Source organism: Elephantulus edwardii, unplaced genomic scaffold (genome assembly GCF_000299155.1).
Source record: "Elephantulus edwardii isolate Elephantulus edwardi_28Jun2011 unplaced genomic scaffold, EleEdw1.0 scaffold00033, whole genome shotgun sequence".
NCBI classification, from domain to species: Eukaryota; Metazoa; Chordata; class Mammalia; order Macroscelidea; family Macroscelididae; genus Elephantulus; species Elephantulus edwardii.
The window spans coordinates 11,988,249-12,012,426 of record NW_006399783.1 but is presented as its reverse complement, the minus strand read 5'-3'; the positions used below and the strand labels follow the sequence as shown (position 1 = coordinate 12,012,426).

The 24,178-nt window shown below is 38.2% G+C and overlaps 1 protein-coding gene across 4 annotated transcripts in view; it reads left to right on the top strand.

The window, feature by feature from the left end:
• Positions 1–24,178, top strand: part of FBXW11 (F-box and WD repeat domain containing 11) — a 146,783-nt gene that overhangs the window by 81,092 nt on the left and 41,513 nt on the right. For 2 of the 4 annotated variants that reach the window (XM_006884346.1, XM_006884348.1), the window contains exons 2-3: positions 9,373–9,435; positions 16,888–17,113. In XM_006884346.1, the coding sequence (XP_006884408.1) occupies positions 9,373–9,435; positions 16,888–17,113 (289 nt within the window). The remainder of the gene's footprint in view (positions 1–9,372; positions 9,436–16,887; positions 17,114–24,178) is intronic. The other 2 variants (XM_006884345.1, XM_006884347.1) reach the window with 1 other exon arrangement.

Sequence of the window (24,178 nt, the reverse complement as noted above, 5' to 3'; positions counted from 1 at the left end):
GTAGCATAACGCTTTCCAGTCCCTCCCAAGTTAGGTAGTGATTTGCTCCTGACTGCTGCGTAGTGTTCCATTGTGTGAATATACCATAATTTCTCAGTCCATGCGATTGTGGTTGGACATCTGGACTGTTTCCATGTTCTTGTGATGGTGCATAATGCTGCTGTGAACATAAGTGTACAAGGCTCCATTTGTGCCTCAGTTCTCATTTTCTCAGGGTATATTCCAAGCAGTAGAGTAACTGGGTTATAAGGCATTTCTTTGTTCAGCTTTTTGAGGAAATGCCAAACTGCCTTTCAAAGTGGTTGTACCATTTTACAATCTCTCCCGACAATTTTAAGAGTTCCTATCTCATTACATCCTCTGCAACATTTATTACTTGCTGTCCTGTTAAACTTTGCCCCTGCTACTGGAGTGAGATGGTATCTCATTGCATTCCACTAATTTTTGTATCATGGTATTTGTAGCCCTTTTCTGTACCTGGAACCTGGTTTCAAAGATTCCCAGATATAATTTTAATTATAGCATATAAGATTTGCCCCTGAATGTAAATATCTGGGGCATGCTCTGTAGCATGGCTAAGGGCAAGGTAAGGTAATATGTAAAGATCACAGATGCCAAGGAAGGAAGCCCAATGGGAAGGAAAGGCCAAGGTTTTCTGTTTTACCCACAAACCCTGAGAAATACAGTAAAGAGGAGAGGAATGTATCAAAGTGTTTATTTTGTCTGGTAATATGAGAGAAGGGAGGAATTAGGACCTCAAGGAAGGTGGCTGTGATTTAGTTTATCTTTCAGAAGAATCTATTTTTAGACCTTCATTTCCCTACAGCTGTGGTTCTTGAGAGTGTGTTGGGGTAGGAGTAAGGAGTGGCAATCCACCTCTACCTCAACCTGGGGTATCTACTATGAATCTGAATATTTTGTTACAATGTGGATTGATGAGGGAGTAGGAAGGTACTGCTAATCCTACCCTGTTACGTAAGACTACCTCATGCCCCGGATGCTTGTAGGAACAAGGTTGATTTGTCCAGGAGCCAGTCTAGCTACTTTTTGGCAGATTGCTAGTAGTATCACTGAGAAATAGCCTGCATTTTTATCTCTGTGTGTGTGATGCCTCATGGTAGGGTTTGGTTGATGAGAAGGGGAGGAAGTGAATAAGCCTATTTGTAAGATTTGTTTTTTCCCAGAAGTATAGAAGGTTCAGAGGATTTCTGCTTGGTAATTGACTCACATCATGGTTTCACCCGAAAGTTTGGATGTAGGAAACCACCTTTCCTCCTTGGATGACTCATTGGGTTTTTTAAAAATTGTTGTTGTTCCCCACCATCTCCTTTCTGTCTTACCTTTTACTGAACTTTGTTTATTGCCTTTAAGGGTAAAATGTAAAGATTATATTTTAAATAAAATTATTTTATGCCTCCTGTAAGATATTTTAGTGTTATCCATGATGCTGTATAGCCGAAACACAGGATTAGAGGAGAAGAATGTACATAAAGTGTCTCCCCCCCCCTTTTTTTTTTTGGTCTGGTAAAGTGAGAAGGAAGGATTTATAAACAGGTGGGTTTTTTGGGTGTGTGTGTGTGTGTGTGTGTTTCCTCCCCACTTTTTGGAATACATGTAGCTCCTCAGAAGCAAGGATAGCTAGATTTTTTCATGTGTGTTAGGCATGCAATCAAGAAGGTTCAGTCCACTTTGATAATGAATAATGAGAAGACTGTAAAACTAGGTGCGTTTGACACAGACTGTGAGCTGATTTTCACAGTGTTGTGTTGTATATAGGATTGCTATGAGTCAGAAGTTACTTGATGGCATCCAAGAACAACATTGCCCTATTGTTTACTAATATGTGCTAGGCTATCACTTACAGGTTGCATGGTGTTATGGTATTGTAAGTTAGAAATGAAATTAACAACAAAACTCATTGTTATCAATTCAGATCTGACCCGTAATGGTGTTATTAGAGGATATAAATTACAGAGGAGGAGATTGTTTTTTTCCCTGTGAATTTGAACCCCCTACCCTTTGGTTGGCAGCTCAGCTCCTTACCCCTAGGCCACCAGAGCCTCCTGGAAGGTAGTGTATATTTCAGATACTAACAAGATCACTCATATTTGACAGGTTTCAATAAAGATTTGAAATTAGAAGACTTCATGTCTGGGATTTACTTCCAAAAACCACCCAGCATTATCAAGTCTATTCTTCTATCGGGTTTCCAAGACTATATAAATCCTTAGGTAAAGAGATTGCCCATCTTTTTCCTGTGGAGCAGGTATAAGAATTTCTGACCTCTTGATTCTTTTGTGAATGTTGAAAGTATTAAGATTAGGTTCTGTTGGATTCAGGCTGCAATTTTTTGTGCAACAATGAATATTAGAAAAAAGAAGTCACTGAGGAGGAGGAAAAGAGGGAGGGGGTAAAATGTGCAACAGTGGATGAATGAAAAAATCTAACTTTCTGTACACTTTCATTAAAATCACAAAATAGAAATTTTATTAAAACAAAAAGCCCCCAATTTTTTAGTTGAAAATATTCCATTTCTGGTGTTCCTAGAGACATGAGGGTGTTATCTTTCTCCTCTTTAATTTGTCATTCTTAATATATTTACCTTTCTTAGCTGTTCTCCTTTCGTGAGAATCAGACTTTTTAAACATTCTGACATTGCCAGGATGGCTTAGTACATCCTCGCAGCAACTCTGCTGTTTGCTTTCAATCCATGGATAAAAGGTCCCTCAAGGGGTAATCACACACAGATTAAAAATAAGTGATAAAGTAAAAATTTATATCCCTTTCTTTGGTTCCAGTGCTTTAGGCTTTCCTACTATATTATGTTGTGGTGTGTATTGGAACCGATTTATAGGACCCTCTAGTGGGTTTTCCTCTTCATAGAGTCCAGCTTCTTGGATAATTTGTTCAACATATAGAGTGAACAGGTATGGAGATAGAATACAACCCTGACACTCTTCCTTCCCAATTCTAGACCTTGCAGTACTCCCCTGCTCCATTCACACAACAGCCTCCTGATCCAGGTATAGGTTCCTCATGAGCAATGTCTAGTGCTCTGAGATTCCCATCCTTCTCAATGTCAACCACAATTTCTCATGATCCACACAGTCAAATGCCCTTGCATAGTCAATAAAGCATAAGTAGACATTCATTTGGTATGCTTTACTTTTCAGCCAGGATCCATCTGACATCAGCAATGATACCCCTGGTGCCACAGCCTCTTCTAAAATCCTGCTTGAACTTCTGGCAGTTCCCTGTTTATGTACTGTTCCAGCCGTTTATGAATGATCTTCAGCAGTATTTTGCTTGCATGGGATATCAGTGATATTGTTCAATAATTTTCACATTCAGTTGGATCACACTTCTTGGGAATGGGAACAAATAAGGACCTCTTCCAATCCGTTGGCCAGACAGCCGTCCTCCAAATTTCCTGGCATAGACTGGTGAGTGCATCCAAGGCTGCATCTGTTAATTGAAACAAGTTAATTGGTATCCCATTGATTCCTGGGGCCTTCTTTTTGCTAATACTTTTAATGCAGCTTCCACTTACCATTGACTCCTGTTCATATGGTACCTCCTGAAATTTTTCTGGGTCAATCAATTTTTTCTGGTACAGTGACTCTATGTATTCCCTCCATCTTCTTTTGATGCTTTCTGGTTCATTCAGTATATTGCCTGTAGCATCTTTCAATATTGTGACACAAGGCTTAAAATTGTTTTTTAGTTCTTTCAGCTTGAGAAATGCAGAGCGAGTTCTTCTTTATTTTCCATTTCCAGCTCTCTGCACGTTCCATTATAGTACTTTATTTTGTTCTCCCGAACTGTCCTTTTTTCAGCTCTTGTACTTCAGCAAGTTTTCCTTTAGATTTGGTGGCATCAGAATAGGAGGGAGACTCATCAATAACCTGCATTATGCAGATGACAAAACCTTACTTGCTGAAAGTGAGGAGGACTTGAAGCATTTGTTGCAGAAGATCAAGGATTGCATTTCTATCAAGAAAACAAAGATTCTTACCACTGGACCAGTAGGCAGTGTCATGATGGATGGAGAGGAAATTGAAAATATCAACAGCAACATCTTGCTTTTATCCACAGTTAATTCCCTTGGTTCGAGCTGTCAGGAAATGAGATTCATTGCAGTAGGAAAGTCTGCAGTTAGGGACCTTTCCAAATTATTGGAAAGTAATCATGTCAGTTTGAAGGACTAAGGTGCATCTGATTCAGGCCATTGCTTTTTTGATTACTAGCTGTGCCTCTGAGACCTGGACAGTGAATAAGGATGACAGAAAAATAATTGACGCCCCAAGAGAATCAAGTTATGTCTTGGGGAGGATACAGCCAGAGTGCTCTTTGCAGGCAGGAATGATAGGGCTTCGCCTCACATACTGTGCACATATTGCTAGGAGGGGCTATTTCTTGAAGGAGGACATGATGTTGGGAATGGTTGAGAGTCGGCAAAGGAGAGGAAGACCTTCAACGAAGTGCAATGACACGGTGACTGCTGTAGTGGGCTTTTGTGTGTCAAGAAGTGTCAGGATGGCACAGGACAGGACAGCATTCAGATTTGTATTCATGAGGTTGCTATGAGTTGTACTCAACTTGAAGGTACCTACCTAACAACAGGAGTGGTTTTTCAGAGGGAGTAAATCGCAGGGGAGGAGATGGTCCATCTTTCTCCCATGGAGCAGCTGATAGATTCGGTCCATCTTTCTCCCATGGAGCAGCTGATAGATTCAAACAATTGCCTTTGTGTTAACAGTGCAGCTCCTTACCACTAAGCCACTAGAGCTCCCTTATAGTTGCATGTTATACTAAATCTTCGCTCCCACTGAGCTTTATGATCTGTAGTATTCAGTGATGATTCTCCCAACACTTAAACACAAATTGTCTGTAAATGTGATATTGGGGTTTATTGGGGAAGTTAACAGATTACAGCACAGATTGGAAGCAGAATGCAATTCTTGAGTCTGGACAGCTTCTTAGACGTGGCCTTGGACCTTCAACCTCTTGGCTCTAGGCATTGCGTAGGGTGCCCCAGGATGCCCCTTTCCCTCTCACTTTAGGTAAGGGCTCTAGCTTTATACGGTTTGAGTTCTAGGTCAGCTCTGTCTCTTGTTGGTCTCTGGTTCTTTTTTTTTTGAGAGCTGTTGCTGCTGTCCTTGTTCTCTGACTGGTATGAGAATATGATCCAGATGGACAAATACATTCAGGGCTCTATGATCTTTCCTATAGTTTCCCATTTTCTATCTCTAAACCTGTTCAGTCAAAGGATGGCAAGACTGACTGATCATTATTTCTGACATCATTATTTATCTACATACTTTATTGGCATGTTCTCCCCCAAGGACTGTTCATCTTTTTCACATCATTAGCATAACCCCACCCAGCCATGCATTAATAGTCGAAAGCAATGGGTTAAATATCTGCTGCTGAGTATTTGGTACATTCACAAGAACCTCCAAATTGTCAGGGCAACTCCTTATCCCCCAGGCCACCAGAGCTTGCTATCAAACCGATAATCCTGAGTAAACATACTACACATTAATTTCTCTGAATAATCTTCTGTTTAGAATAGAATTTTGAGCATCTGCATTAGTAAGCAAAATCCTGTCCATAGTTACATTGGCTCACAGAATAAAATTTTGAGCTATCAACCTATCCCCCAAGGCTTTTCATAGCATGATTAAAAACAGTTAATAACTGAAGCATATCTATAGGAATCTGTTGATTAATGCTGGGGATGGGAATCATAGTGAAATGATGCAATTACTTGCTATTAATTTGGACAATTAATAAGGAAGATAGAAGAATCATCCTAGTTGAAGAGTACTGAATATCCCATGAACTGCCAAAAGAGCACATATGTATTGGACAGAGTGCTCCTTAAAGGAGTGATGAAAGTATGATGAAACTTTGTCTAACACACTTTTGGGCATGTTATTTGGAGAGGCTAGTCTTTGGAAAAGACATCTTTCTTGGAAAAGTGGAGAGTCAGCAAAAGAGAAGAGATGGGTTGTTAATGACTGTAACAATGGTATTCAGTATATTAGATAGTGAGGATGACACAGGGCAGGGTACAGACCTGTAAATAGGGTTGCTAGGAGTTGCAGTTGACTCAGGGACACTTGGCCTAGTAGATACGGGATGGTATTGCCAACTCAGAGGCAGGTGGTTCAAATCCACCAGCTGATCCAAAGGAGAAAGATCACTAATGTCCTTCTTGTGATTTATAATCTTTGAAAACCTGTTAAGAGATTTTTGCCAAGGATTTGTTGATGTTAGATGCTGTCAAGTTGACCCATAGTGACCCTATGAACAATAGTTTTGAGCCTTGTCCTGTCCTGTGCCAGCCTCCCAATCTCTGATACACTGTTCAACTCATTATTGTAGTCACTGTGTCAGATCATCTGGTTGAGGGTCTTCTCTTTGCCAACCCTCCACCTTTCCAAGCAGGACGACGTCCTTCTCTAAGGAATAGCCTTTCCTTGCAACATGCCCAACGTATGTGAGATAAAGCTTTATCACTTTTGCCTTCAAGTAACGCTCTGGCTGCATCTTCTCCAAGACTTATCTGTTTATTCTTTTTGCCGTTCATGGGATGTTCAGCACTCTTTTCCAACACGACAGCTCAAAAGGCATCAGTTCTTTCATTCTTACTCTACTCCAGCCCTCAGAGGCATAGCAAGTCATTAAAAGGACCATGACCCGAATGAGACATACCTTAGTCCTCAGATGGCAAGAATTGATCCTCAATAATTTAAAGAGCTTTGTGACTGCAGATTATAGGTATAGGTATAGGTATAGGTATAGGTATAGGTATAGGTATAGGTATAGGTATATGTCTCCTGATCTCCTAACTGCTGATTTTGAATCCGAGTAAGTTCAAGTTGTTGATGATTTTAGTTATTTCTCCCATCCTTCGTGATGATGCCTATCTGTGCAATAATGAGAATTTTTATTTTTGGGTTTTTTTTTTATGCTAAGATGCTATCCATATTGAAGGTTGTATTCTTTAATCTTCTTCAGCAAGCACTTCAAGTCCTCCTCACTTTGAGCGTGCAAGGCATGTATCATGTGCATCATGTGGGAAATCCATGAGTCTTCCTCAGAGTCCAGCTTCTCAAATAATTCGCTTAGCACAGATTGAAGAGATATGGAGAAAGGACACAACTCTTTTTTAGTATCCTATCTGTTGGATCCATAGACTATTGGATCACTTTTCTTTGGAATGGGAATAAATATGGATCTCTTACAGTCAATTGGTCAGATAGTTGTCCTCCAAATTTCCCGTTATAAACTAGTGAGTTTATGTGAAATATGCAGATTGGTATCCCATCGATTCCTGGTCCCTTATTTTTTGCCAATGTTTTTAGTGCAGCTTGAACGTCTTTCTTCATTACCATGGCTCTTGATCATGAAATATGGTGCTTTCTGAAGTATTTTGGTGTCAGCCATTTCCTTTTGGTATAGTGACTTCTTCATCTTCTTTTGTCTTTTAAGATTTTGCTGATAGCATCTCTAAGTACTGCAACTTGAGGCTTGGATTTGTTTTTCAATTCTTTCAGCTTAACAAATACTGAACGTGTTCTTGTCTTTTTGTTCTCCCAATTCCAGCTCTCACATACTTGGCTTTACCCTCTCAACCTATCCTTGGAAATCTTCTCTTCAGCTCTTTTACTTCAGCATCTCTTCCTTTTATTTTGGCCTTTTGACACTGTAGTGTAATTTTCAGAGTCTATCTGACATCCACTTTGGTTTTTTTTTTTAAATTTATTTTATTTTATTAGTTTTAATGAACATTTACAGAGATTTTGGGTTTTCATTCATTCATTGTTGCACTGTTTTCTCTACCCTGCTCCCCAGTTCATTCTTCCCCCCCCCAATGTCTGTTTTAATTGTCCAATTGCCAGAGTGCTTGTCAAAGCCAGTTCTGATTAATCTCCTTTGTCAGTGTGTCCTTTGCCATTCCCTATCACTCCTCTCTGAGAGAGACTAGGGCGTATTCTCTTAGCTACTTCCTGCTAAAAAGGGACCCTGTAGGTCACTTTGGTTTTTTGTGTCTCTACTTTCTTAGTATTGACCTTTCCTAACACTCATCAGACACAGGTGCTCAATCCCTCAAATCTGGGATAGAAATAATTTTTAAATTAATGTAAGATAGACTCAAAATCGTATTTTGGTTTTTGTAGACTTACTTTAATATTCTTCATCCTCAGTATGAATTTGCTCACAAATAATTGATGATCTGTCCCACAATCATCAGCACTTGGCCTGGATTTGACTGCTGATAAATGAACTCCATTCCTTCAGTCTGAAGTCAGTCTGATTCCTATGTGGTTCCATCTAGTGAGATACACGTGTAAAGTTGCCTTTTGTATTTTTTTAAAAAAAAATATGTCTGCTATGAGTAAATCATTGTTCAAAATTGAGTAATCGTAAAAAAATAAGACTCAAAGAGTTCTTGGAGAGACTGCTTTCAATAAGGTGTTACTCTTTTCAAAGCACAACTTCCACACTTCTCCTTCTCTTTAAGTTTTTAACTCTTAGGTCCCAGCTCTGATGGCTTAGTAATTTAAGTGTTCACTTGCTAACTGAAAGGTGTCAGCAGCGAGAGTTCACCAACTGCTCCTTGCGACAGTGATGGCACAGCTTACTTCCATAATGATTTTATTTCCTTGTATACCCTATTGGGCAGGTTTCTTCTGTTTTATGTCAGAATCAACGTGGTGTGAGCTTTAAAAAAGAAAATAATCGTATATAATCTCCCAGTTTGAGCAACTAGGTCACCAGAAAGAATAATTGGATAGTATCTTTTATTGCTGTAAAACTAGATTGTTTTTGGATAACAGCATTCATCTCTTCAGGAAAAAGGCTGGGGACCCTGCTACCATGCTTGTTTGCAAAGCCATTCCACACAAAGACTATCGGGGAGAAAGAAAAGGCAGGTGGGGGATCGTGGTGGTGTTGAGCTTCCCAAGGCTTTGCTCATTCTAATGGCTGATTGTTAGATTATGGGGTAGTGAGTATTTTCATAAGCATTTTGTGAAAAATAAAGGGTCCTTGGAGCTACTACACAAGTTAATAGTGATGATTTAGGTAGAGCTTCTGTCCTACTTATGTGCATTAGCTTATTTGCCTATAGTTTATGCCTAGATTTCATAAAAACATATTTTATACCATCATCTAAGAAATATTATTTTGACCAGCTACTAGATTGTGTGAGTATAGCCTCTTTTACCCAAAATGGCATATGCTAGCTACAAGCTAAAATAGGTCTTGAGTTCAGATTTTCACAATTATATCTTGATGTAGTTATTTAGGATTTGTGAAACTTTGAATAATTAAAATAACCTGTTTTTCCCCCTCCCTTAGAGTACTTCAGTTATGGAGGATCAAAATGAAGATGAGCCCCCAAAGAAAAATACTCTTTGGCAGGTAGGAATGACTCTGCAAGAGAGAGAGCAATTGAGTTAATGTAGATAAGAAGCTCCCACAGCCAGTGTCATCAATGAAAACAAGAGCCAGGCATTTTTTTTTGTTGTTGTTGTTGAACTTTTTCTAGTTTGGAATCCACCCCACTTTACCTTCTTTTTAGGGAAATGTTTCAAATAATAAAGTGGCTATGGCTTTAAATGAAGCCATGTTCTAAACTGAAGGTGGTATCATTTAAAAAACAGCCCTGTGTCACACTAACACACCCACCCCTTATAATTACCATTCCTGGCTCTGTTCCTCCCACTTTTGTTGCCAGTTTCTTTGGGTTTTTTGAAGGAGGCAAAAGAAAATAGTGAAGAGAACATTTTCAGGAGTTGAGGTTTTGCATCAGCCATTAGGGCACACAGTCTGGCCCTTCTTTTGGACACCATTAAAGGCAATAATAGTCTAAATCAGAAGAAAATAATGCTTAAAGCAAAACCATTAAAGAGATAGGTTACTTAGTTAGAGTAGGGTACCCTCAACAAATTTTAAGATTAAAGAAAAACACCATGTCAGTAAGTTCTTCCTTACTTTCTTTCCATGGTTGGAAATAGAATATTAACTGTGTGCTGTAGAACAGTATACATGTCCTTACTATTTAATTTTAACATTTTGTTAAAGGCAGAAATAATTTTCTTTCATATTTAGTTATTGACTTAATTATTTTATGCAATAAAATTTTCTTAATTTATAATTCTCAGTGGCTCAGAACACTTTATTTTTCAGCTTTTCATTTGTCTGTCATCCAGTCGGCTAGTTAGTGCTCTAGGGAGGCTAAATGGTTAGGGACCCTTCTGTAACTGAAGTGAAAGAGTGGCTGTGAAAGTACTTTGAAACTTTCTATACAAATGCAAGTTGTTACTCTCTAGTTATTTTTACTGCCTTTCTTTTTTGAATATTTCTTCACCTTTTGTTCTTAATAGATGAAGACCAATTATTTTGGCTAGTTCTCCCCCACTTATACTCCAATATGTGAAGAAGATAATATACTTTTAAAATTTGACCTTTATTGATGTAATCTCTTTCAGTCAACCCATTTTGATCACAATGATATTAAAAAATTCTGAATCTTGCCTTTTTGTGATATTTTTTCATCAGCATGGCCTCTTGCAATTACAGCCTAATTTGAATGGCTGGGTCGATAGGCAAACATCATGATAGATGGAGAAAACATGGAAGTTGCCAATGATTTAATCTTGCTGAAGTCCACAATCAGCCCCCTTGGCACTAGCAGTCAGGAAATCAAAGGATGTGTTTCATTGGAAAAATCTAGTGCTAAGGAGCATTGATATCAGTTTAAAGACTAAGGCACATCTGATTCAAGCCATAACCTTTTTATTTACTTGCTCTGATACTCGAAGTTGGATTTTAAGTGAATAAGGATGAGAAGAGTGCATTTGACATTGAAAATTAGCTGAAGTATAATTTACCTACACCTGATCCAACCAAAAGTAATGAAACAGGACTCTTTGGGAGGCCTTATTAAAAAAAAGAAGAGTACTTTTGAGTTGCTGTGTTGGGAGAAGATTACTGAATATCACATGGACTGCCAAAAGAACAAATAAACATGTCTTGGGGAAAGTGGAACCTGGTACTCCTTTGAGGTGACAGTGTTGAAACTTGAACATGTTATTAGGAGGAGCCAGTCCGAGGAAGAAGGCATCTTGTTTGAAGAGGGGAAAATCATGGCAAGAGAGGAAGATCTTCACCAAGTTGAGTCAGTTTAGTGACTAGCAGTGGGCTTGAGTTTTTTAGGGATGATGAGGATAGAACAAGATAGAACAGAGTTTATACGGACTCTGTGAGTTCTAATTGGCTTAATAGCACCTAACAACAGCAATACATGATAGCACTGTAAGTGAATGGTGTTAATAATATACAGACATATTAAGAGTTTAGTCCAAACCACCCTAGTAAAGTAAATACTACAAAAAACAAATGCCGTGGATTGTTTTTCTCAATGTATACAAAAGTTAAGTTCATAAGATAGTCTGTTTACCCCACAGAATTAATAAAAAAATAAATAAGAACCACCTGTACCTATACCCGGAAGCTGTCACGCCAACAGCAAGGGAGTAGCTCCATGCTTTAAAATCAGAAAAAGTGTAAGTTAGGGTTGTATCCTTTCTCCATACCTATTCAGTCTGTATGTTGATCAGATCATTTGAGAAGCTGCATTATATGAAGAAAAATGTGACATCAGGATTGGAGGAATACTCATCAACAACCTACATATTGAAGATAATGCAACTTTGCTTACAGAAAGTTAAGGAGACTTGAAACACACTTGCTGCCAAAAATTAAAGTCTAAAAGCCTTCCATGCGGATTACATCTCAGCATCGAGAAGACAGAGAAATCCTTGTCACTAGCAGCATCATGGTGGTGATGGTTGTTTAGTGTCGTCCAGTTGGTCACGACTCATAGCAACCCTTTGAACAAAAGACCTGAACCCTGTTCTGCAACTGTCATCATTTCTCTAAGCTCATAGAGTTTCCAGAGGCTTGTGAAAAGTTGAAAAGGTATGTCAGAAGAATAGATACTTGCGAATTGTATGTGGTGTTGGAGAGGAGCACCGAGTATCCCTTGTGGTGTCCAGGAGAACAAATAATTTTGTCTTGAGTGAAGTGTAACTAGGATGCTCTTAAGAGGCAAGGACGATGAAACGTCATCTCACATACTTTGAGCATTTTCGAATGAGAGAGAGATTGACCCAGTGACTCTAACAATGTCTTTGAGCATGGCAGGCATGACAGTGGTGCAGGGTGGAGCAAGGTTCATACCTGTTGTTTATAAGGTAGCTGTGAGTCACAGACAACTGGATGACATCTAGCAACTACAGCAACATTATTTTTTTAAATTTTTTAAAATTAATTTTAATGAACATTTACAGAGATTTTGGGTTTACATTCATTCATTTTTTGCACTGCCCACCTCTCCCCCCCACCCCAGTTCGCTCTTCTCTTTGAAAAAGAAAAGAAAAATTTCTTCATTGGTATACAATTCTGCTCCTCCCTCCGCCCCGAGTACACTCCACTATGTAACCTTCATTCTGGACTCTTGTGATAACCATAATACCCTATCATATATTGCTTTTAAACTGTTCTCTCCCTTATCTGTTTCAATGCAGTATACATAATTTCTTTATTGGGGACTCTGGTGACATAGTCTGTAGGAAAGACCACAGCTTACCCAGGGTAGTGCCTCTCTGGTGGTTCGTATCCACCAGTCATGGCATGGGAGAAAAACGGGCAATCTCTTGTGCTATTTTCATCCATCAAAAACCTGCTAGAGGGTCAGCTATGAGTCTTTTCTGACTAGATGAAAAAGAGGCTTTTAGAAAATAGTTTGCTTTAACTCAGCTTATCCCTGTCAAGTCAGAACCGACTCTCAGAGAGTCTTATAGACATATACAGTCTACTTATACAGTCTGTATATAGACTGTAAAAATCACTAGAGGAGTTAACCCATCTTTCTCTGAAGGAGGAGCTGACAGATTCAAATTTACCATCTTTGGAATTGGGAGTGCAGTTTACCCATGAGGAAAAAGCAGTGCCTCCCTGGTGCTTTAATTAGTTGCCTATAATTGGATAGTTTTATTTTTTTTCTCTGTCACAAGATTGTGGTGTAATCTTTATGCATAAGCAGTATCAACGATGTACCTTGTAACTGTGATGATATTCACCACCACCACAACAAAAAATTCTTTTCAAGTCTGTTTTGAACTCTAGTTTTGGGAGTATGTTACCAACTGCATCAAATTCTGAGTTTGTTAATGCTACCCCCTGGTGGTACTTGGTATCAGTGCATGCTTCCATACTAAAAAACCGGATTGTGTTGATTCCAACTCCTAGTAACGCTATAGAAAGGGTAGACCTGCCTCGTAGGTTATCCATGACAGCACATCTTCTGTTGGTGGTTTTGAACTGATCTGATTTTGGTTAGCAAACACCTGATCCCACTGCTCCTCCTAAGATCCTGTGACCCATGATACAACGTGAGGAATATGCCTGTTTTTATAATGAGCTGTTGAGATGCCTGAGCTGAGAGAGAAATAATTGCTTTCTGCTTTGAACCTACCTACTCTGCACATAAATGTGAACATGGGAACTTAATTTGGACATGGAATAGTTGTTTATATCCAGAAACCTGATAAATCTTTTGGATATTTATAAAGGGAATCTTGTTAGGATTAGTCTAAATTAGGGGCTAATATTGTTAGCAAAAACTCTTGATGCTTTCTTTGTAAAACTTTAGTGGTAGATTTCTAATGGAATTAATGAGACTTTATAGTGAAATTACTTCAGTTCTCAGAATTCTATGTTCTTGTCATGTTATACTTAAAGGCTGTCAGATGAGCAATAACTTGTCACAAAGTGCTTGATTGAAGGATCTTACTGAGCTATAGTATGGAGTTTCAGAATTACTGTTATTTGTGATTTGGATTTTGTTGCTATTTTCTCATTCAGAGCATAAATGATAAAAGAACACACACATACCCACCCCCCCACACTTTACTGCACTTTGCTTTATTGTGTTCTTCAGATGTAGTATCAGGAATATTTTTTTCCAACCCTTGCACTAACTTTGTGAATAACATTTGCTGATTTTCACAATATTTGAAGCATTTCCCCCCATAATGCTGTTGCACATTTTATGGACTTTTCAAATAAAACTATCAAGATGGTGTGGGAAGGAAAAGTGCTTTTTTAAAGAAAGTTTGTACACTGTATGTAGTGGAAACATAACTTTTAAAAAATTTTTTATTAATTTCAGTGAACATTTACAGAGACTTTGGGTTTCCATTCATTCATTGTTGCACTTTTCTCCCCTCCTAACCCTCTTCCCCAGTACACTACCCCCTTGGAAAAGTAAAAGAAAAATTCTTTCATTGTTTTACAATCCCTCCCTCCAGGTCCACTCCAATATGCAGCCTTCGTTCCGACTCCTGTCATGACAATAATACCTTTTAAATATGCCTTTTAAACAGTTTTCTCTCTCATCTGTTTCAATGCAATATACATTATTGAACCCGTTTTTCTCAGTCTCCTCCCAACCCCGAGGTCAGTCCTGTTTTACAACAGTGGCACCATGCAGTATTTGTCCTTTTGTGATTGATATACTTCACTCAGCATAGCGTCCTCCAGGATCACCCATTTTGAATACTATTACAATGAGTTCCTGGTTTTTCAGTGCAGCGTAGTATTCCATTGTGTGAATATACCACAGCTTCTCTATCCATTCGTTTGTTGATGGCCACTTAGGTTGTTTCCAACTCCTTGCTCTTGTGAACAAAGCTGCAATAAACATGGGTGTGCATGGAAACATAACTTTTATGTATACTAAACACAAAAGAAAATCCATTGCCATCAGATTAAAATAAATTTATAGCTGACCCTGTGGTGAGTACTTGGAGGCTTGTAAATATCAGAGAAGCATGTCTTTGGGTTAACTACCTTAGGGACTATGCATCCAGATTTCCTTTTATATGTCCTAGGGTCACTTTCTCAGAAAGAAGGACTAGACAGGCTAAAACTGTTTTGCTAGCAGTCATTCTAGAAATCGGCATAGAGAAATTAAAACTGTTAGGTAAGATGAAGTTTTAAAGATAGAATTGTGTTTGGGTTTCATCATAGAGTCTTTTCCATATTCAAGATTAATTCTTCTCAAAGTGGTTCTTGCACCAGCAGCAACAGCATTATCTGGGAGTTTTTAGAAATGCAGACAAGACAGAATCAGAATCTCTGGGTGATGGAACCCAGCAATCATTATTAACAATTCTGTGTGGATACTGATGTTCCTCTGTGTTTGCAGAATCATAACATTACAAACTGTTGGCCACTGTGACAAAGTTTAGTTATCAAATGATAGCATGATTCTGGAGTGAACACTGGGAAAAAAATGATGATTTAAGATAGCATTTACCTTGAATATTTATTTCTGTGGGAAATTTGAGGACACTGGCCCTGAATATGTTTGTGTCTCTGTTGTTAGCCCTAAGAACAATAAACAGATGTTAACTTTGCCTGTGTGCATTTTTGTTATTATCAAGCCATTTCTAATAGTCATTAAGTCATTCCCTGGCCTTGAGTCCTTTTCTTCTGTTTTTACTCACCCACAATCAATAATGCCTCTTCCTAAGAACTGCTTCCTCCTGAAAATGTGCTCAGAGTCAGGTGAAGTGCCTCACCTCCATTCTTTCCTCAAAGGAACACTCTAGCTGTAAACGTAGATTTATTGATTTTTTTTTACTCACATGTACACATATTTACACACAAAGTGTTTTACATGAAACTTTACAAAATGACATTCTGCTTTCATGAAATCATTAATAGACATTTTGCTTTACAGCATTAATTGCAGTTTCATTTAGTATAATGCCTGATCAGACTTTTATTGTATATTGGTTTTTCTCTTCACCTAACTTAATTTTTTTTTTTTTTACTCCATGCTTCCTTTTGTCTCATTCCTACTAACCCTCCATGATTGATTGTGTGTATAAACCTTTTCTTTGCCTCTAATATTAGTGGTCTGGTACAATAGATACCTGTTTGTGACTGGCTGGTATTACTCAGTGTAATTTGTTCTAGATTCATGCGTGTTGTATAGCTTTCATATTTTCTTTCTCATTTTTTTTTCACCATATTTCACAAATTCATGCTCATTTTGTAGTGATGCACAATATTCTAGTGTGTGAATACCATAGTTTCTTTAGCCATTTGTCCACCAATTTATAATTATTTACTGCATGAAAGAGTTGGAAAGATTCATATGTTCAGCTCTTTGCTCTTGTAAATAAATTATTGCATTGAACATGGGTGTGCATACTTACGTTCATATTGCTACTCTTAATTCTTTGACATATATTTCCAGGGAAAATTGCTGGGTCAGATTGCTTTCCATCGTGGTTGTACAGTTTTACATTCCCACCAACATTGTATAATAATTTAATTTTCCCTACACCATCACTATCATTTGTTGTCTTATTGAACACTTGTTATTGTCAGGGTGAGAGGATATTTCGTTGTTTTGACTTGCATCTATCAAATATCTCATGAATTTGAACATTTCCTCATCTGTTCAGTGGTCATTTGAAATGTCTTGGGTGAAGTGTCTATTCATGTCTTCTGCTCATTTTGAAATTGGGTTGTCTTTGTCTTGGAGTTTTCTATAAATTTAAGAGATTAATCACTAGTCAGATGTGTCATTTATTGCCACATATTTTTTTCTCATCCTCTTTTTTACTCTCTTCTTGCCCATAAGGACTTAATTTTAGGAGGTTCCAAATACCTAACTTGTCTTTTGTTGATTGCATATGTTTTTAATTGTTTCTGAATGAATACAAAGAAATGAATTAGAGCATAACTATATTTCATCAAACTAACTCTCTTTGGTTTTCTCCCCCAATATAGATAAGTAATGGGCCATCGTCTGTGATTGTCTCCAGAAAGAGGCCATCAGAAGGAAACTATCAAAAGGAAAAAGACTTGTGTATTAAATATTTTGACCAGTGGTCTGAATCAGATCAAGTGGAATTTGTGGAACATCTTATTTCACGAATGTGTCATTATCAGCATGGACATATCAACTCTTACTTGAAGCCTATGTTACAGCGGGACTTTATTACCGCTTTACCAGGTACCTGTCTTTTTTTATTTTAAAAGTGCTGTGATAAAAGAATGCACAGCCCAAGAGCCGGGGAGATACTTGTGAAGCGAAAGGCTTAGCACTGTGTCCCATTTCTTTGTGCACATTTGACAATGTTGGTTGAGAAGAAATTAGTGATATAGCATATATTAAGCTGTTTCTGAGGTAAATAATATTGATAACCAAGTGCTTTTTATTTTTTATATAATCTACATACAGTCTGCACTTTTTTTTTTATCGGTACCTTTTTTTAAAAAAAATTTGTGTGTGTGTGTGTGTGTGTGTGTACACCATCAAATAGGATCTGACTGGGACGGGAGGAGATTGCCCCCTCTTTCTCCAGCAGAGCATATATATGAAAAAATATATGTATTTTCAATATTCAGATGCATATTTATTACTCTAGTTAAGTTTATTTTTATTTTTGATTGCTCATTCTTTTCTGTCTTTTTGTGTGTGTGTGTGTGTTTGTATCCCTGTCTGTCTCTTGTTTCTCCTTATACCTCAGACTGTCTTCTGGCTTGGGTTTTTGGGGGGTTTTTCCCCCTCCTCTTTCTTTCTTTTTTTTCAGACTTTCTTCTGTTTTACATTTAAAGTTGGCTAGATTGCAGAGGGTAGTACAAAATTGTTAGCCAGGAATGAATCTGTCATCGGAATAGTGCACATAATCAGGGATGAATCTGCCATTACCACCATCACTACTCCTTGTCAGAGCTATAGGGTAAGTGGGTTTTCAAAGATTAGCATTTCCCTTACCTTTTCTGTGGATCACAGTGCAGCAGGGATCCTGTGTTCTCAGTATTGCCAGAGCAGTTAGAACTTGAGCTTGCCTCTCTGACCTGCTTGGGAGTATAAACGGATCTGATCCCTTTTCCAAACTCAAAAGTTAACTTTCCATTAAAGTCTAGATAGGCATGAAAACATGACTCCTTATCTCTTTCTGTAATCACTTTATCAGATTTCTTTGATTGAAGATGAGAATAAGAGCAATGATGGTGAAATGCTTGCCATCATTGTGTCAGAGGTGGTACTGGGGACACACACACAGAGTGCGAGCAAGAGCGCACAAGCAAGGTTTACTGGCAGTGGCTCTAGTTTCTTACAATTAAGATTACTTTGCAGAGTTCCTGAAGTTGTCCTTCAGTATGGAATACATTACTTAAAAACAATAGAGGAAGAAACAGAAGGGGGGGCTTTTCATTATGTGAGATTGAAAATTATAAGTGAATTTACATAAAATGAGTACACTTGTGATGTATCTTCTGTTTACATTTTATGGCCAGAACCTAGAGCTCATATTATCCAAAGATCTTCATTGAATCAGGCTACATCCTACAGCAAGAAAAGAAAATGTCACTTTTTAAAGTCAGCAATTAATATTTGCTGATCATAGTTTTTTTATAAGTTAAGACTGTACATCCTTTCTACCTCAAACAGATCTGTTTATTATTTGCTCTCTACTGCCAACAACAACGTAGTGGCTTTAAACACACTCCCCCCACCCTCTAATAATTTGTTTCTCAAACATTTTAGAATGCTCAGAAGTTAACTGTATCCACGAGGTGGCACTGTTGAAGTTCTTTTGATTCGTGGAGAATAGATTAGAGGCAGCCCTTCCTTATAGGGAGTTTACCGTCTTGGAGAAGAGACAGAACAGATGAACATGTGTTATGTATATAAATATGGTTAGTGTAATTGCATACAATTCATTTTTCATTACCATGAATTTTAAAGCATTGTCCATACCTCTGTTAAAGTGGAATTTTGTGGTATTGCATATTATATGAGATGAACGGACCATTGCCTGAGACTTGGGAATATTTTTGTTAAAATGGTATTTGTTTTAATAGGATTTGATCACACTATAAATACATACGTCAGTGTATATCATATATAGGAAACTAATATCTGGGGACAAGCTGACCAAGTTGATTGTGTTAGTTAGTGTCTAGTAGATTTGGATTAAACCTGGCATTAGTTTCTTAACACAAGCCTAGCCGTAAGAGCATTAGGGAAAAAATCAGGTCCATGTGTATGTTCATACTTAGATTCAACACTGTGTGTAACATCATACTAGTCATTATTTAGTTTGGAGTTTTACTTCCATTACAGATGATCTTCAGTTTGGTTTTTTACTTTATTGAAGTAATTCATCAACCTGTTTTTGATTGCAAAAGCTATTAATTCTATAAAAATTGTCTGTAGTGTTGGCTTTTTAATGTGTACTGTGAATATTGTACCTGTCAGTATAGGGAAAATGGAAAATGTTTGTGGTCTCTGGCTCCATTTGGTTCAGTGGAAAAAGTGATAATTATGATATGCTTTTTAAAAAATCATGGTAAATGTTTAGTCTGCAATGTCAATTTCTGCAGGCTAAGTTTGTGGTTTGTGAGAATTGTTGTTAAAGGGAAAATGTATACCGTTTAAAGCAGGGGCAGAACGTACTTCAAACGATAGCACACTTTGGTGGTCAGTTTGGTGAGGTGTCAAAGCAATTAAGAGTTTGAAAAACTCCCTTCTGGTCATGGCTTATTCATTTGTCTTGTCTCCAAGTAAAGATGATAAACTATTGCGATTGTTAAATGTGACACAGATTTAATTCATCCAGGGTTTCAGGTTGGATGCACAAGCAGAGACCTAGTATGACCTCGTGGGAGAGGCGTGGCTTTTGGACGTAGACAGCCTGTAGGCTTGAATTCCAGCCCTTTCACTGAGAAGCTCTGTGACTCTCTGAATTCTCAGTTTCCTCATCCTTGAAAGAATAATAATACTTCATGGGGATATGGTTACATACTCAGTTGTTAACTGAAATATTGGCAGTTCATACTTAACATCTACTCTGGGGACGAGAAAATGTTTCCATCCACTGTACTTCTGCTTATACTTGAGAAGCCCTTTGTCACAGTTCTGCTCGACTTCTGTGGAAGTTTCTCTGTGTCACAGTTAAAACGGTGGCAAACGTTTGGTTTTTAAGGGATTTTGTGAGGAATAATAACAATAAATGAATCTAGTGGGTTTGCCGAGCATGGCCGCTTTAAAAGAGAGGGAAAAAAATTACCTGAGTGGCAGGAAACACCTGCTTCTTCAGAGGTAATAAGATTTATTGCTAGGAAGTTTTAATTATTTATTCAATAATTTCCTAACTGATTCTTCCTGACATTATATAGATGCCTGTGTTCTTGTTTTTTGGGAATGACATATTTGTAACCAATTTATCTTTTAATTTCTATTGGCATCCCTAGGTCAGTATTTTCACATTAAATGCATCCAGTGACAGACTTAATTCTGTCAGCAGTATAATTAAGAAGGTTCTAACTTTGCATTTTGCAGCTACAACTGTGACTAGCAAGGGGGAGGAGCTAGCCATGGGATAGGCGCTAGCCAGAGGGAAGGAACAGCTGGTATGGGTGGTGAAGGAAATTTCTTTGCAGCTTCTCTTTGAAATGCTTCTCTAAAATAATAAGTTTCTGTAATTGTATGATCTAAGCAGCTGTGTTAAAATTGGCTGTAGTCAAAGGCATTGAACTGACTTTACACATTTGAGTTTCATTTTGATAGTATTATTTACATATTGAGCTTTGAAATTTATGCCTTTTAATTGTTTTAATTTATTATTGAAATTTTTCCAGACCTTCATCTGGTGACTATAATTAACAACAGCAGCACTGTGTGTGCAATATTCTGAAGCCATAGCATTTCCCTCTTGTTGCCTTAGGAAGGGGGATGGTAGTGGTAAGAGATGGGAAGTTATGCCACAATAGTGATACGAGCCAGACATTGATACTTTAGAAAAAAGCCTCAAAGGACTTTTTTGCTTTAGCAATTGGGGAAACTTAATCAGTAGTCTTTGTCCAGAATAGGTTAGAAACTAGAAAAGTTTTAGGGCCTGAGTGCCTGGCTCCCTCTGTAGCTACTGCAAGGTGCCCAAATTGAGGTTGTGTGATTCCTTTTCTTCCCATAGCATTTAAAAGGAATACGAGATTTAGACCACGAAGTTAGGGAGCTCCATACCTTTTCAATTTCTGTGTGGGACAGATCATTCGGGAGGCTTGACTTTATGAGGGGGATTGTGGCGTCAAGATTGGAGGAAGACTCATCAGCAAACCTGTATTATGCAGGTGACACACCCTTGCTTGCCAAAACTGAGGACGACCCTGAAGTGTTTGGTATAGAAGGTCAGGACTGCAGTCTTCCATATGGATTGAAGTTCAACGTCAAGAAGACACAGATTCTCACCACTGTGCTGATTGGCAGCATCATGATGGATGGAGAAAAGATTTATATTGTTAGCAATTTCGTCTTGCTCAGTTCAGCAATCAGTATCAGCAGTCAGGAAATCAAAAGGTGGATTGCATTAGGAAAATCTACTGTCAGGGACTTCTTCAGGGGCTGAAGAGCAATAATGTCAGCCTAGATACCAAGGTGCACCTGATCCAGGCCATGGTCTTTGCAATTTCTTGCTATGCACCAGAGAGCTGAACAGAGATTAAAGATGTTATCATTATTAAAGAATTGATGACTTTGAGTTGTGGTGCTGGAGAAAAATATTAAACATATCACAGACTGCCAAGAGAACAAACAGGTCTGTCCTGCAGAGGGTGAAACCAGTTGCTCTTTGTTGTGGCTTCTTCTTCTTCTTTTTTTTTTTTTTAATTGTTGTGTACTTTTGAATTGGATCCAACTGGCACAGGAGGTGATTGCCCCTCCTTCTCCAGAGGATCTGGTGGATTCAAACTATGCACCCTCAGGATTGCACCACAGATTCTTGCCACTTGGCCACCAGAGCTCCCTCAGGTTGTTCTTTGGAGGCAAGAATTTTGAAACTCTGTCTGACATAATTGGCGCATGCTGCCAGGAGGGACTTAATCCTTAGAGATCGCCATCATGCTTGGAAGGGTAAAGGCACACAGCACAGGAGAGACAGACCTTAAGTGAGATGGATTGACGCAGTAACTGGGGAAATGGGACTAGGTGTGCCAGAAACCATGTGATTGTCTCAGTGTAGGGCAGGGTTAATTGAATGCACAGGGTTGCTATGAGTTGCTATTAACTTGACAGCACGTGACAACATTATGAACATTCGGAAGCTCTGGTGGTGTGGAGAAGGAATCACACTACCAACCAACGCATACACGAGCAGTTCAGATTCACCAATTGCTCCCTGGAAGAAAGATGTGATTTACAACCTTTGAAAACCCGTTGAATGTCAGCTATGAGTCAGTTCTGACTTGATAGCATAAAACAACCACAGCCAAGATATTAGAGAGGGTTCTGCTTTTCATTAGGTGAGGTATAGGATATAAAAGAGGAATAATGCTGGCTTCCTTGTCTTGGGGGAGGTATGCCTGTGAGGGAAGAGAATATAGTATGATATTTTTTGAGTTGTGGTCATGTTTCTTATCAGACTACCCAAGAAACCTGTGAACTCTTTCTTTTTAAAGATACTTGAGAATACCTATTTCAAAGGATTATTGTGCACATTATGAGAGAAGCCACTTCAAGTGTTTAATAGCACCCTTGTTTTATAGAGGACTGGTTATTCTTTGTAGCTGGGGTTTTAAACTTTTCTATTTTTTTGCTTTATTTGCTTTATATAATTTTTCTACAATGAAAATACTGACTCTTGGAGTCAGAATGACTCATGAGGGACCCCAGAGATGCAGAGTAGAATGCAGGATTTTTAAGGAAGCAGGTTGCTATGCCTTTCTTCCACATCTTTGATGGTTAATAGTCACAGGTTTAACCATTTGAGTCAACAAGAGACTCCCTGAAAGTGGATTATATATGTTAGAAAGGGACACAAAGTAGCAGGAATGCAGTCTATTCATATCCATTTTATTTCATTTTCTTTTTTGGATAAAATTACCACTCTAATAGCTTAAACAAATGATGAAATGTCTCATAGGTCATCGTTTCTCCAGCTATCAGGAGTGAACAGGGAGACAGAGATGTTTGCTGAACTTGTGGTTTAGTGTTGGTACCTGTAAGTATTAATGAAAGACTCAGCACAGCACATATCCAGTACCACAAGTGCTATCCTTGGTTCTGACCCGTTTAACCTGCTTGCCAGCAGTGTTGAAGAAAGAGTCTTTACAATGCCAGTTGTACAGATCTGGTATGGAATTTCTAGACAGAAGTGTAACTCTAGAGGCTAACAAGATGGATTGGACAAAACTTTAAAGGTCAAGGTAACTTAAATAAGGATAAGTATAAACGGCCTGAAGCTGTTATGCCCCTACATTTTCAACTAGCTGTAATATTAGATGAATTTGCTTTGATAGACATTCTGGGGGTGAGGAGACTACAATTTTATTTTTAAATTGGCTGTGCTGTCAAACTCATTGCAGCTGTTAACAGCAGATTAAGCCTTGCCCTGTCCTGTGTCAATCCATCCTTTTGAGGATTTTTTCCCCCTCAGCATATTGTCCTTTTTCCGTTCATACTTTTGCTGCATTAACTATAATAATGGCAAGATGGTAGGTCGAAGAAAGATAATAATAGTTCCATTGTAGTTTCTATTCTCGTGTTCTAGCTTGAAAATTAGGTCTAGTTCTAAACAAAATAAAACTTTGCCATAAAGTCCTTTCCAATACACATACCTGACCCTCCACAGGGATTTGAGACTGTAGATCTTGGTGAGAGACCACCCATCTTTCTTCTAGATAGTCACTCGTGGATTTATGCTGCTGGAGTTATGTGCACAACACCACACAGAACTCCTTGAATTTATTTGTTGTTCTTGTGTACTGTAGGGTCAGAATCTACTCATAGCTGACCCTCTGGCAGGTTTTCAGAGGCAGTTAATTTGCACAGAAGGAGATTGCCTATCTTTCCCCTGCTCAAATTTATTAGAGAGTAGATTAGGTATATCAAGGCCAGAAACCTTTAGACAGCCTTGTAGAAATAGCCATTCTTATGGTTAAGTAAAATCTTAAAAGTTTTTTACGTTTCAGTTTGGTGTTTTTAAAATAAGTCATGATTATTCCACAGTAGGAAGCTGATGCTCTGAAAGAGTAGTAATTTTAACAATTTGACATTTTAGCGCACAGGTTTAAT